This window comes from Tachypleus tridentatus, chromosome 10 (assembly GCF_004210375.1).
Source record: "Tachypleus tridentatus isolate NWPU-2018 chromosome 10, ASM421037v1, whole genome shotgun sequence".
Taxonomy (NCBI): Eukaryota; Metazoa; Arthropoda; class Merostomata; order Xiphosura; family Limulidae; genus Tachypleus; species Tachypleus tridentatus.
The window spans coordinates 194,291,269-194,304,949 of NC_134834.1; the positions used below are offsets into that span (position 1 = coordinate 194,291,269).

The 13,681-nt window shown below is 34.7% G+C and overlaps 1 protein-coding gene across 1 annotated transcript; it reads right to left on the bottom strand.

The window, feature by feature from the left end:
• Positions 1–7,259: 7,259 nt before the first annotated feature.
• LOC143227889 (neuroglobin-like) lies at positions 7,260–11,999 on the bottom strand (the record flags this gene model as incomplete). Its single annotated transcript, XM_076459254.1, is given in 3 exon segments — positions 7,260–8,102; positions 8,104–8,141; positions 11,768–11,999. Coding segments are annotated over 3 exon segments (409 nt in total), but the record flags the coding sequence as incomplete, so codon positions are not given.
• Positions 12,000–13,681: the final 1,682 nt, after the last annotated feature.

Sequence of the window (13,681 nt, forward strand, 5' to 3'; positions counted from 1 at the left end):
AGTAAAGGTTTTGTCAGACAAAATTTGGGTGATCTTTGGAAGTACGTAAGTTGGAAAAAGCATCTATTTGAGAAAACTGGATGATTTCATAAGAAATATAATATCCAGATGAACAATTGATACTCTTCTGTGTTAATTTAGTAAATTGTGTTGTTTTTTGAAAGTTTCTGGGAGGAAATATACTAAACCAGTGAGTGCAAGTTTACAATAACTTGCATAAAAGCTGAGTTTTATTCTGGTTTTTTAAGACTATTTTAATTTTTCTCAGAACATTTTGTTAGAATAATATTTTGCTACTCATCCATAGTTTTCATTGTAACATTAGACTTTTGTTACACTGATTACTTTTAAGTTGAAAAAAAAAAGTTCATTTTGGTATTTTCAACTTGAATGGGTTTTAATGTGTCAAGAAAAACATGCAATGACCATTAAACATTTTGTACAGTAACATGCTTTTAGTTTAGTGAAGTTTTCTTAGAATCTATCTTTGGTCTATGCCATTAATTAGTTGTTATTTTTCCATTCTAATGCAATAAGACTCTCTAACCTCTCATCTTTCAGTGTGAAATGATAATGTGGTTTTTGTAAAACTAAGTGTGCTGAAGGTTCATTACAGGATCTGTTAATAGCATTGGTACTCTCCATGTACAGGTGACAAATTAGTTGTTTTTTTCTAGTGATGAAAGTACTTGCTTCACAATTTGATCTAGGGTGGTTATTCTGAACTTGACAGGTTGCCATAACCATATCTCAGAGACTAAGACTGGGAGAACTTGTTCTGTAACTCAAACTGAGATAAAGTATGAAAGGAATAAAACCTGCATCAAGTCATATCTTAATTGTAGCTCCAAGAATTTGTTGTCCACTCACCTCAAAGCCAAGTTGGAAATGAACTCGATAAGTATCCTTAGTGATGCTGTATTATAACATGATTGTTATCTGATCAGTTTCATGGTGAACCACATGTACCAAGGTCTCCACCCTGTCTCTGTTATTACTGTAGTATTGTTCTACAGGTCCATGGTGAATGGTAGGATGCACATTCCCTGTACCACAGTCTAAATCCTATCTTTATTATAACTGTAGTACATTCTTCAGGTCAATGGTGAACCATATGCACCAAGGTCTCTACCGTGTCTCTGTTATTAATGTAATATTGTTCTCCAGGTCCATGGTGAATGGTAGGATCTACATTCCCACTACCAAAGTTTCCACCCTATCACTGTTATTACTGTAGTACCATTCTTCAGGGTAGGATCTACATCACCTGTACCAAGTTCTCCATCTTATCTCTGTTGTTACTGTAGTACTGTTCTACAGGTCCATCGTGAAGGGTATGATCTATATCACGTGTACAAAGGTCTCCACCCTGTCTCTATTATTTCTGTAGTATTGTTCTGCAGGTCCATGGTGAAGAGTGTGATCTATATTACCTGTACCAAGGTCTCTACCGTATCTCTGTTTTGTACCAAAAGGCAAGGTGAGAGTTGGGTTGGAAAACAATGAATTTTTATGTATAATGTAACTTGTAAACATTACAACACAACTTACCTAAACCAGTTCTAAAATGTCACATCTTGGCTCCTTTGGGTCATTTTATTCCTTAGTGTTCCAACCGGAACCAGACAAAGGAGATTTTGTTGATGTTGGGTTTGATGCTGTGGTTAAGTCGTCAATTTGTATGATATATAAGTAATAAAAACGCTACGTAATTGCTGTAAAGTTTGTCATTGTATTTTTTTCCGTAGGCGTCGTGGAAATATTTCTTACAAAGTAAACTCTTGTACCTTATTTTAGTATTTGTTACTTTTGAATTGTTTAGTTAGCATCATAATTGTCAGTGGAGTTAAGTAATGGATGTACCAATAATCTTTAATTAATTATGAAAGAAAATTTCTCTTCTTTAAATATAATTTTTAAAAAAAACGCCCATGAAAACAGCAAGACACAAAATGTGAAAGCTTCATGCTAAATTTGACGAAGATCTATTAACGGGGCAAAGTAATGGTTAACAAACAAAACCGGAAAAACACCAATGTATCAACACCTAACGAAATCTTTACACGAACATACAACAGACATTAATATTATGCTTGCATAGATGGCGTCAGTGTATTAGATCCGCGTGAGACGTATTCATGATGTATCTGCACCCTGACAATGGAGAAAAACAAGGTTCTCCGTGACGGGAAATGGAGGCAAAACTATTGCAAATCTACATTACACGGGATAAAACGAAGTTGGTTGTTGCACATCACATAATAGAAAGGTTTTTCCAGTATCATATTTCCATTATAACATGATGATTTCAACTCATTAAAAGTTAATACAGCTCGTGCATCACGTAGTCAGCTGGAAACTAATTCAGGTGTATAAATCTTATAATAAAATATTTCCTCTTTGTTAAAACCTGTGAAAATATGAATAATACGATTTTGCTCTGTTGGTTGGTAATGTACTCGATCGATCTAAGAATGTATTATGAAACACTCAAGAATCAAATGGGTATATAATAAATTTTAAACTGGACAGTATTTTTGGATTTTTCCTTTTACCTCTACTACCACTCCCACTTAGTGGTACAGCGGTAAGTCTTTACTTTTAAGCGTGATAAGTCTACAGACAGCCTGTTGTGCAGCTTTGTGTTTAACAACAAACGAACAAACTATATTGTGATTCATCAGCATGTGAAGACAAACGGATAATTGGTCAGTCTAGCAGCAACCGCCCATCAAAATGGCTTTGCTGAGGTTTTTAGAACCGAATAACAAGATTTCCTATCGCTTTTCTAATACAACTAAGAGTATAAAGTGTAATTAGCAGTATTGATCTCTAACTTAGACCCGCCGATACGCAGCCCGGCATGCCAAAGATTGGGTCCAGACGTTATTTTATTTGTAAAGTCACTTATAGTTGTTGATTCTCTTTTGATAGAATAAATAGCCCATCAAATAATAATTCAAGTCCTTTTTGTATAAATATATGCAATAGGAGTTAAAAGCTCGTTTTGACACTTGAAAACTTGATAAATTAAGTATCTGTAAGGGAATATATATCGTTAAATGAAGCATTATGTTTTGTGTTAAAACACATTTATGTTTTCTTTATTATACATGAAATCATTATATTAGTCATATGCCTTTGTATGCAACTCAAAACTAAGTTTTCTTTCGATGGTTATTAAGAGCCCCTAATTTTATTGTTGTAGACTCTCCAGTTAACTTACTGGAGACCTTCAACGTAAAATATTGTTCAATGAATAACTTTTTTTTTTTTTTCATTTCTCTATTATTACTGCCATCAAAATTCAACATTTATTGTCACGGGACATTCCGAGTTTCAATGCTCTGTAATAATCATATCTTTAAGTATAACTTATTACTTTTGCATAACTATAATTTTATAGGCAAGCCTAAACTCCACTAAAAGTGGTGAGGAAGCTACTGGTCTAAATAATTTTTAAAAAATCCAAAAACGGCAATATTTAAAGTTGGCAAATTTTGATTTCTAATTTAATTCCTACCTGACCGTCCAATACTGTGGGTCGAAGTTGTGTCTAAACTACATGATTTTATACTTATATAGTTTCGAGTCATCACAAGGTAAAACTGAGTTATTCAAACATCAAAACATGCATACGTAAAAGTTGCTGTTGTATGTTTTAAATTATATTTCAACACAGTCTTTTTTGCTAACCATTTTTCACTTTATTGTTCCGTTAGAGATATTTCCCATTCACTTTCTTTTATCATAATCCTCTGAACTTCAAGTATATTATCTGGAGTTTTGACTTTATCTGCATGTAAAATTTTTACACCGCACTTTTGTTCCTTTGTTGTTAAGGGCAAAGTTATATAAAGGTATCGAAACTCGATTTTTAGCATTATACGCCCTCGGTGGGAGCTGGAACTTTTAATAATGAAAATCTTGATTTGTTTATTAATCAGTTAAGCTGAAATTTTCAATGTTATCCAGACAAATTACATGTATGTATATACGGGTGTGTGTATGTATTTTAGAACATCATATCCTCCGTGTATTTGAAAAAAAAAGAAAAAAAGTAGCTACAATAATGCCTTCGTTGTCCTAAGCCTAAATATTTGAAAATTTCGTAAAAGTTATTTAAAGAAATCAAATGAGTTTACAGCACATATTGAGCATGTCAGATTATCATATTTTCAACGCTAAAATGCTATTTGTTTTTGACGTCTAAAAGATGCTACATGGACTGCAGACTCGCACTGCTAGAAACTAGGTTTCAATACCCGTGGTAGGTAGAGCACATATAGTCCATTGTGTAACTGTGCTTAATTCCAAATAAACAAAATGTTAGGAATATGAATAGTAAATATGTATACAAGTCTATTCTATATGTCTTAAACAGTAAATAGTAGAAAAAATATAATAATTATTTTTTAATTATTATTTTCAAGAGTACTTAACAGGAAAATTATTTTTTGTCATTCCTAAAATTTCACATTGATGCCTTTATCGATTCTTCAGTCTTTGTACGTATTGTATCGTCAGTCTAAGAAAAAAAAAATGCTTATTTTCGTGAAAGAAAAATAGGACTCGTCAGTCGACTGCCTGAAATAATTATTTCGAAGACAGGAGTTTTAACACACAGATGTTTGAGTATATATATATATATATTTGTTGTTTTGAGAAGGGTTTTTTAACACAACAAGCTAATCGGTGCAGCTTGCTTAGGGGGCTAGGCTGTAGCAATGTATTTATTTAAATTCCTTTTGGGTTCCGCCATATGAGGAACCCATCGGCGTGTTTCTCCGTCGTACCTACGTTAAATACACCATTACATTAGTTATTATTCGGCTTGAGCGAGTGTGTGTGTGTGTGTATATATCATATCGAATAAACTGTTTTAAATTGAAAATCTCTTCTTTGATACTGATTATAGAAACTACAACTGGCAAAATCGCCCACTTCGTTAGCGGTCTTTCATTGCAATCAGTAAAACAACATATGCTGGCATCCAGCGGTAAAACGCCCGAGGCTAATTATAGCACTCGAACACTTGTTACGCTGGATTCCTCACTGCATATAAACCCAAATCTTTGTCACAAATGCGATGCAGTCAGATAAACGCAATGCAACTTTCCTTAGTGAAAAAAAACACAAGGAATGACAAAATACGGTATTATAAACGGCCAACTAGACAATCACATGACATATACCCTCTGATTCGAGAGATTAGGTTGGCTGCACATTTTCTATTTATTCATCACCAGTTTAGAAAAATGAACGTTTCAACCGCCCTCTATTTATAATAAAATAAATCTGGGTACCTGCATCCAGAGCCTGATTTTATTCTTAAAAGCCATTTTACATTTATAAAATGTTGATTGTATTCTAGCATCACTTATACAGATTGTAACTAAACACGGGTGTGCAAAATCCGATAATACTGGATACATACATTTTTTAATTGAGGCGATATAGAAACATAATGGCTACAGTATATTGTAATGTTATTTACATTATGGATCTCTGTTAAGCTTAAATAAATTCACACTTTCAAGTTTGTTATTATTTATTTTAATACATGTAGAAAATATTCATTTTTTTAATTCACGTACTTACACACTAAAAAAAAAAAAAAGAGACAAATAGCGGGATCATGGATTTCTCCAGTTATGTAAGTTTCTTTTACTCAGATGGTGCTTTCTGGTTTTAGAATATTGGAGAAATCTGGCGTAAATAGTATTTTGAAGTCATGCAATTTTAGAAACATCTCAATGACAAGTGAAAAATATTTTACGAAAAATAAAAAAACAAATGATCATAACTGTGTTTTTGGCTTCTTTTTTTTTTAAATGGAAGGTCAGAGGTTGTTAATACAATTTTAAAACGTGTTGTTGCAGGGCATTCGAAGACAAAAAATGTAGGCCTACTGGAGAGCCGGAATAGGAACTTTGAGCTATATTTATATTTTTAGCCATTAGAAAACGTAAGTCGTCCAATTGTTATATCAATATTATAAAATATTACTACAAATACATTTTCACAGAATAGATAATAAATACTACCCTAACACAAAGTGTATTTAAGTATTCTGTGGTTAAAAAACTCGAGATGAAAAGACTCGACAGATACCAACACTAGGGAAATTATGAACAACTAAGAAGCACGTCTTTAAAGTATGGAATTATGTACTTCACGACTATAAACAGCGTATCTAGACATACAGTTTGCAAGTACGTTTTTCGGAAAGTTAGCAACAATTTATCTAGTTTCTTTTAACCAAAAGTTGAAATGCCAACGACACGGACACAATGACTGAAGTAGTTGTCAAAGTATTTCCAATTAATAAAACAAATGTTATTGTGAATGTAGATGCATCATTATTTGTTCATAACTGTCACCCAAATTCAAGACGGCCTGTCTTCGTACAGCTCGTAACATCCACCGGATTTACTAGAAGGAAGACAACAAGTCAACAGCAGCACCGTTAATTATTGGGGCTGTTGTTGTCCTGATCGAGTAATGGGACTTTACGTCACTCTTGTAGAGTATCTAAGATTTCAAAATAGATGGCGCATTTCTGTGGGAACACATCGCGAACTCATGATCCTCAAACTTACAGTGTGGGTACGTTAACCACTTGGCCGTGTGGATAAACGAGTTACGAAAATCTGAAGATGTTTCTGGGAATTGTTCACGTACACTTAATGTTTTAGATGAAGAAATGCTGCAAGGTCAGTAATAGTAGATTAGAATAAAGCCATGCTTTAAGGTCAGTAATAGGAGGTTAGGGCGAAGGTATGCTTTAAGGTAAGTAATAGTAGAGTGGATGAAGGCATGCTTTAAGATCAGCAATAATAAGTTAGCATGAATACAAGCTTTATGTGGTCAGTAGAAATAACTTAGGGTACGGAAATCTAATTTCTGTGGTTAGTAACACGAGGTTAGCGTAGGTGATTGTAAAATAGTTTAAATAGATAATTTAAGATTTTGGATAGCTAATGTAAGTCCGGGTTGACGGTTTCCAAGATGTATATTTCCGTTAAGTGAAAGTCGGACAGTTTTAAGTTTGGTACCAAGTTTCTTTTATTTGAAGTAAGCCTTGTTTCTGTGTTCGTTTGTATTTTTCTATTATGAAGGTTTTCGGTTTCACTTTGACGAAAGAAATGGGGAATTAACTTAAAGCTACATCATGCAACTAGAAGATATCCACGATCCCCACTCCTATAAAAAATAGTAAATGTACTATCTATCAATATTCGGAAATAATACAAGTATAATTTGCTATCTAGTTTATTTTAAATACAATCTATACATGTATCCAGTTAGAAAATAATTCGTTTTAAATGGCACTCAACCATTTTATGATCAAAACTCCCTCTGTAGAACTTAGTGTTCCCGATTCCGAAATGTTTTTTTCCAGCCATGATAAAAAGCTGTCAGCATTAAAACGAACAATCGAACGTTTTCACGTGCAATTCAGACTTCGAAGCACATCGACGACACAAAGCACCAATATAATAGATGAATTCTTTGTCTTCATATTGAAATCAACCTTAGAAAATTTGAACACACGTTCCTTCTTGAATATTGCATCCGTTGAGCTAATCATACCTTATCGTGCTTTTAGTTTTGACACAGCACCAACTTTTATACAACCCTATATTAAACTTGAAACTTAGTACCAGTTTCTTCTGAACACGCCACAATCATGGCACTTGTACACGGGAAAGAAACAGGCCAATAGTAAACATTTACTTGTGAAAGGTTACTCTATCTTCCCAGAAGCCTATTTATAAATCTACGTATCTTACATAAATCAGAAAACACTGCACGTTATTTTCATGTAAACTATATGATGAAACTGTAAGTGGACCCACGAACTTCAAGTTACCATGGAGACGTATCTTGCTAAAAGTCAAGTTATCACATGTTCCAGATGATCATGGATAAGATTGTTTGTTGCTCCCTCTGTTCACCATCAAAGACTGTCAGTTAAGGTATCATACTGTTGAGTTGTTCCACCATCTGATAAATCAAAACCTTCGCTCAATGTCTCGAGGATAAAACGAATAGTGATTTTGTAGATGTTTTCCATGTTTTCGGTGTAACGATCTCCGAGTTTCCTTGACAGCCGTCAGGAAAGGATCCTCTATGTTCTGAAATAAAACAGATGTTTCAATTATATCCAGAAACTTATTCTGTCATTCTTTATGCTTGTTTCTACTAAAAATAAAAGGTGCCTTATACAAAAGGGTGACGCTACATTCTGGATCCTGGTGTCAAAAAAGGGGGTTGATTACACTGTATAATGAAATGGCTTATAGAATTTTGCGCAAAACTACACGAGGGATATCCGCGCTACTTGTCCATAATTAAGAAGTGTAAGACCAGAAGGAAGACAACTAGCCATCATCACCCACTGCCAACTCTTAGGCTACTCTTTTACCAACGAATAGTGGGATTGACAATCACATAACAACGCCCCGCGGCTGCAATAGAGAGCGTGTTTGGTGTGACGAGAATGCAAATCCACGACCCTCAAATTACGAGTCTACCGCCCTAACCACCCGTCAATGCCGACCCCTCGCTGCGGGCTGTACGTCTAGGTTCTATATATTTGGTCATCTTTGCGATTCGGATAAAGTTTTAATTTTGAGTTGCTGTCTGGAATAATCAGTCTTCAGCGTCCTCAGCCCAAAACGGCTACCCTTAAAAATGCAGATTGATTAATTCTTATGACTCTCCTCTAAGTGTGAAGTACGTGTGGTAGCATCCCGTCTTAAATCTGAGGCTCGAATCCCATATTCAATACTCTCATGTGTTAGACCATAAACCTCGTTCTCAGTGAATTTCCGGTTGTTAAGAAACACGAGTTATAACGTGTAGGTTCGTAGCCAGATACACGTGCGATATTTTAAATGAATTACAGACGAGGATGGCGAAATCCATAGAATGGAACCTCCTCCATGAAGCGGCAAAATAATTTTTACCGAGGAATTTGCTCGGGGAAAAAGGCTCCAAAATTACTCCCAGAACTCCCCTCCCTCAACCACAAAGTGAACGCCATAGTCATGAATGGAATTCTCCTATGCAAAAAGCAATTATAACAAAATTAGGCTTATTTACTTTTACTGTTAACAAAATAATGAAGGAATTGAAGTTAACTTAAGGTCACTATCTTACAGCCACATCTCGGAAATCAGCAAAAGAAAGATGGCCGAAAAACAACAAACCCACTAGACCTGCCCAATCATTGGAGGGATACATCTTCAACAAGCTTTCATGCTTCTGGTTTGCTGAAAGTGGTCCTGAAAGCTGATGAGCACATTACAGAGAACCTGTTGAGAAGCATATAGTTGAAAAAACACTCATGTTTCCAGAAACGTATTACAATAGAAGATGCGGGGTCGATCAACTGTGTACTTTGTTTGTTTGTTTGGAATTTCGCACAAAGCTACTCGAGGGCTATCTGTGCTAGCCGTCCCTAATTTAGCAGTGTAAGACTAGAGGGAAGGCAGCTAGTCATCACCACCCACCGCCAACTCTTGGGCTACTCTTTTACCAACGAAAAGTGGGATTGACCGTCACAATATACGCCCCCACGGCTGGGAGGACGAGCATGTTTAGCGCGACGCGGGCGCGAACCCGCGACCCTCGGATTACGAGTCGCACGCCTTACGCGCTTGGCCATCAACTGTGTACTATCATGGCCATGTTAACATTTCTAGATACATGTAGGAGCAGTCAAAATGAAACTATTCAACAAATACAATAAACAATATGTTGTACCTGAAATCTAAAGTAATGAAAGATCAAGTGAACCGGTTTCTCAGGTTTCCATCTTCGGACCTCATTAACTCAGCATGAGTATGGATTGGATCATTTTAAAATTTACCGGAAATCGATTGTGAAGACCTTCAAACAACAGTATAACAGATAAAACGTTTGTTATCAATACAAGAACAGTTTACCTATATTAAAACCTGTGAAAGTTGTTTCATATGACATCTTAAAAGCTGAAAGAATAGAATGTGAAAAAGTGGCACTCTTTCAGTCACGTACCCTCACGTACCACGCAGTTGAAACTACTGAATTGAAAATGAAGCTAAACCCTAACATTAGATGTAATATTCAAGGAAGATAAGGGATCGTTTGGTCCATCCAGGTCAGTGGTTCCCAAACTCTTTTAGTCTGAGATCGCTCCCCCACAACTTATAATTTTAGCATGGTGATTAAAAAACAGTGGCAATTAATTCAACAAAAAAACGTTTCATGGCTTCCATTATGGGAAACACTGATATACAGGTCATCCCATTTACTGTACTAAACAGTAAAATGAAAATACGTAAAAAGTTAGCCCTTATCATTCAAATAGCTATAAAGCTTTCACTTAAGCTTATTCCAGTCACCAAATCTGAAGGTAAGCTATTAGCCAACACCGTAAGAAAAATAAAGTTGTCTTAGCTGAAGATGACTTCTTCCCTGTCAAACTTCGTATCCCCTAGTACTACTGTTCTCAGTGTTAAGACTGATTAAAAATGATGCAACAACACTATCAGTTCCCCTAACACTCTTAAACACCACATTCAGATCCCCCTAACTCTTCTTTTTATAAAAGATAACAATTATAGAGATATTAACCTATTCTCATAACAATTTTTTTTTATAACGAGTATCATCCCAAAAGTCCTCATCCGAACCCTTTCCAACAATTTGATGTCTTTTTGAAAGAAAGGAGCAAAATACAGAACAGAAAATTTCAAATGGATCTTATCAATAGTCACTTCAAGTACTTCATAACCTATTTACACTTGTATTCAATATTTCTGGAGATACAATCTAAAATCCTATTTGTCCTACCACTGGCAGCATCCCATTGCTTGGCAGGCTTCAAAGATTGGCTAAGGCCACTTTTCTTCTATAACACTGTTAGTAATTATATTTGCATTTCAACTTGGGATATCACACATGTATTGCGTTCTATTTAAGTAAAAACAGTCTGCAATTTATTCAATGGACACACCAAATAACCCACGTCTTTTTGTACGACAGTAGCATCACCTTTACAACCAGCAAATCCCAAAACTTTGTCCTCAGTAAATTTAAATAAATCACTTGACCATTTCTTCCTCTGTGTCGTTGTTATAAATCAAAAAGCAAGTGTTCTAACACTGAGCTCAGAATTATTTAGTCAGACTATTTCTTACAATTCTCTGATTTCTTCTTTCTAATCAGTTTTCTGTCCATTGAGCCGATATATTCCACAAATATGTAAAGATACCTTTTTAATGAGCTCTTTATTTGGCATCTTGTCAAATGCTTTCTGAAAATTAGTTACAATCTCCAAATCTACGTTTACCTTATCATTAACCTCTTCAAATAATGTTAAAATATTAGTAAAGCATGACTGTTCCCCTACTGAAACCTTGCTGGTTAATCAACAAAATTTTAAAGTTTTTTTTACAAAACTTAATATCAAGTTAACCGTGTAACATCACATATCTGTTTAAAAAAACAAACAGTGGTGACCAAACTCCATAACAATAAATTATTATATCATAATATATTCAGAATATTCTAACCCAAAATAAAGGAGAAAGAAAAGATAGAAATGTTACAAGTAAGAAATATGGTGCAACACTCTCAACACCAGCATCCTCGTCTGCTACACAGCTGAAACTCTTTAAAGTAAGAAGGTACCATAACACTTCCACACCAGCGTCGTCTGCTACACAACTAAACCTATTTATGTTCATCTTTATTTGATCCACTAAAATAATACCCAGAAATATTCCTTCTTGAATCCAGATATCTTCCTATGGAAATTTCCCACAGAGTGCAAGTAGTCTATGAAATAATCCACTTTGTCCATGGATCGAATTGCTTCGTCCAATGTCGTCATAACGATAGACGCATGTTGAGCTAGTTCTGTACTCTCCATCCTAGACTCCTGTGTTTTAAGATACTGGAACTTCTCAAACAAGGTGATTAAGTCTTCGTTTTCTTCAAACAATCTGAAATAATCAGTTACATAGAGAGGGTAAAAAAAATGACTATGAAAACTTGATATGAGAATATGCGACGCATTGTTGCCTGCCAAGAAATGTTACCAGTTTTTAAAAATAGTTTCTAGCCATGTTGCGTACTATACGTTGGTGATATAATCAATACATAACAGCACTGTAAGTAATACCATGAAAAACAAAAGTTTAAATAAATAAACCACAAAGTTACTGACTCAAACAGTAGTTTTTTAATAAACTGAAATAATAATGACTAAATGAATCTCAACGTTCTGTTCATGGTTTAAAAAAAAACAAACAGTTGTGACTACGCAAGTTTAACGTAGCGATAAATTGTTACATCATTATATACGCAGAGCATTCTATCTAGAAATGAATGAGATAAATAATAGAGTTTACTATGTGGTTAAAGCATGAATAATTTGTAAAGATTACGTGTTGTGTGTAGAGGTTACATGTTACGAAAAGCTTTTGTAACGGATTTATTAGTACGTGTTTAACGTTAACATACATAATATAATAAATCGGAAACTCGTCCGAGATTAATTATAGTTCGTAACATAATAAATTGGGGGCGTGTTCAGGATTTGAATCGGAGATGGAATTCCTCCTAAATTCAAATCATAATTAAATTTATATTTCAAACAAGATTTGATCATGTCCGATTATCAAGGTTTACTTGAATCACCCATCCACGAACAACTAAAAAAAAAATATATATAATGAAAGTGAATTGCTCGAAATCGTCAAAAGCTCAGAATTAGAAGTTACAAAATCTATGAGAAAAATGAACTAAAAAGTGTACTAGTCGATGACGGTTTGTTGTTTGACGAAGCATTAATGGAATACTCCAGTGTCTCAACTAGCCAATCAGATTTAAGTAACAAAGATAGGTTAAAAATCCAGTCAAAACTCGAGTTTGAACAAGCCCGCATTGACGCTGAAAAAGAACACACACGTATCGAAGTTCAAAGAGAAAGTAAACGTTTTGAGGTTGAACAGGCCCGTTTCGAAGCTGAGAATGAAATTAGGCTGAAAGAAATAGAACTTAGAGTAAACCAAGGCAACAAGACAACTTTGAACTCAGCTGATACATGCTAAAGTACTTCTGGTTAACGAAAATAATAATAAACAACATATTGAAGTTGCTGAAACCATAGAATGGCCCATCGAAATATGGTCATTATTACTACAGTGTTTTCACTGGTAAATCACAAGAAACTTATGCTGCCCTCTCTAGAAGACTGTACAGATAAGATTAAAACTGCTATTCTCAAAGCATAGAAATTAGTACCAGAGGCTTACTGCCAAAAATTAAGGTTATCGCAAGCGAGATAATCAAACTTGTATAAAATTCGCCAAGGAAAGAGGTTTATTTTGATCAACGGTCTAATTCTGTATATACTAGTAACTGTTTCAACAAACTAAGACAATTATATCTAATTGAGAAATTTAAACGCTCTATAAATGACGACCTCAAATTTTACTTGGATGAAAAGAAAGTTGAAAGACTACAGGAAGCAGCTGTTTTTCCGATAATTGCACTAACACATAAAACCACTTTTCATAAAATAAATTCCGGGCAGCTCAGCAAAAACCTGTACTTTATCAGTCCACTAAAGTTTAGTTTGTGTGCGCGTTTCTTTTATAGCAAAGCCACATTGGGCTATCTT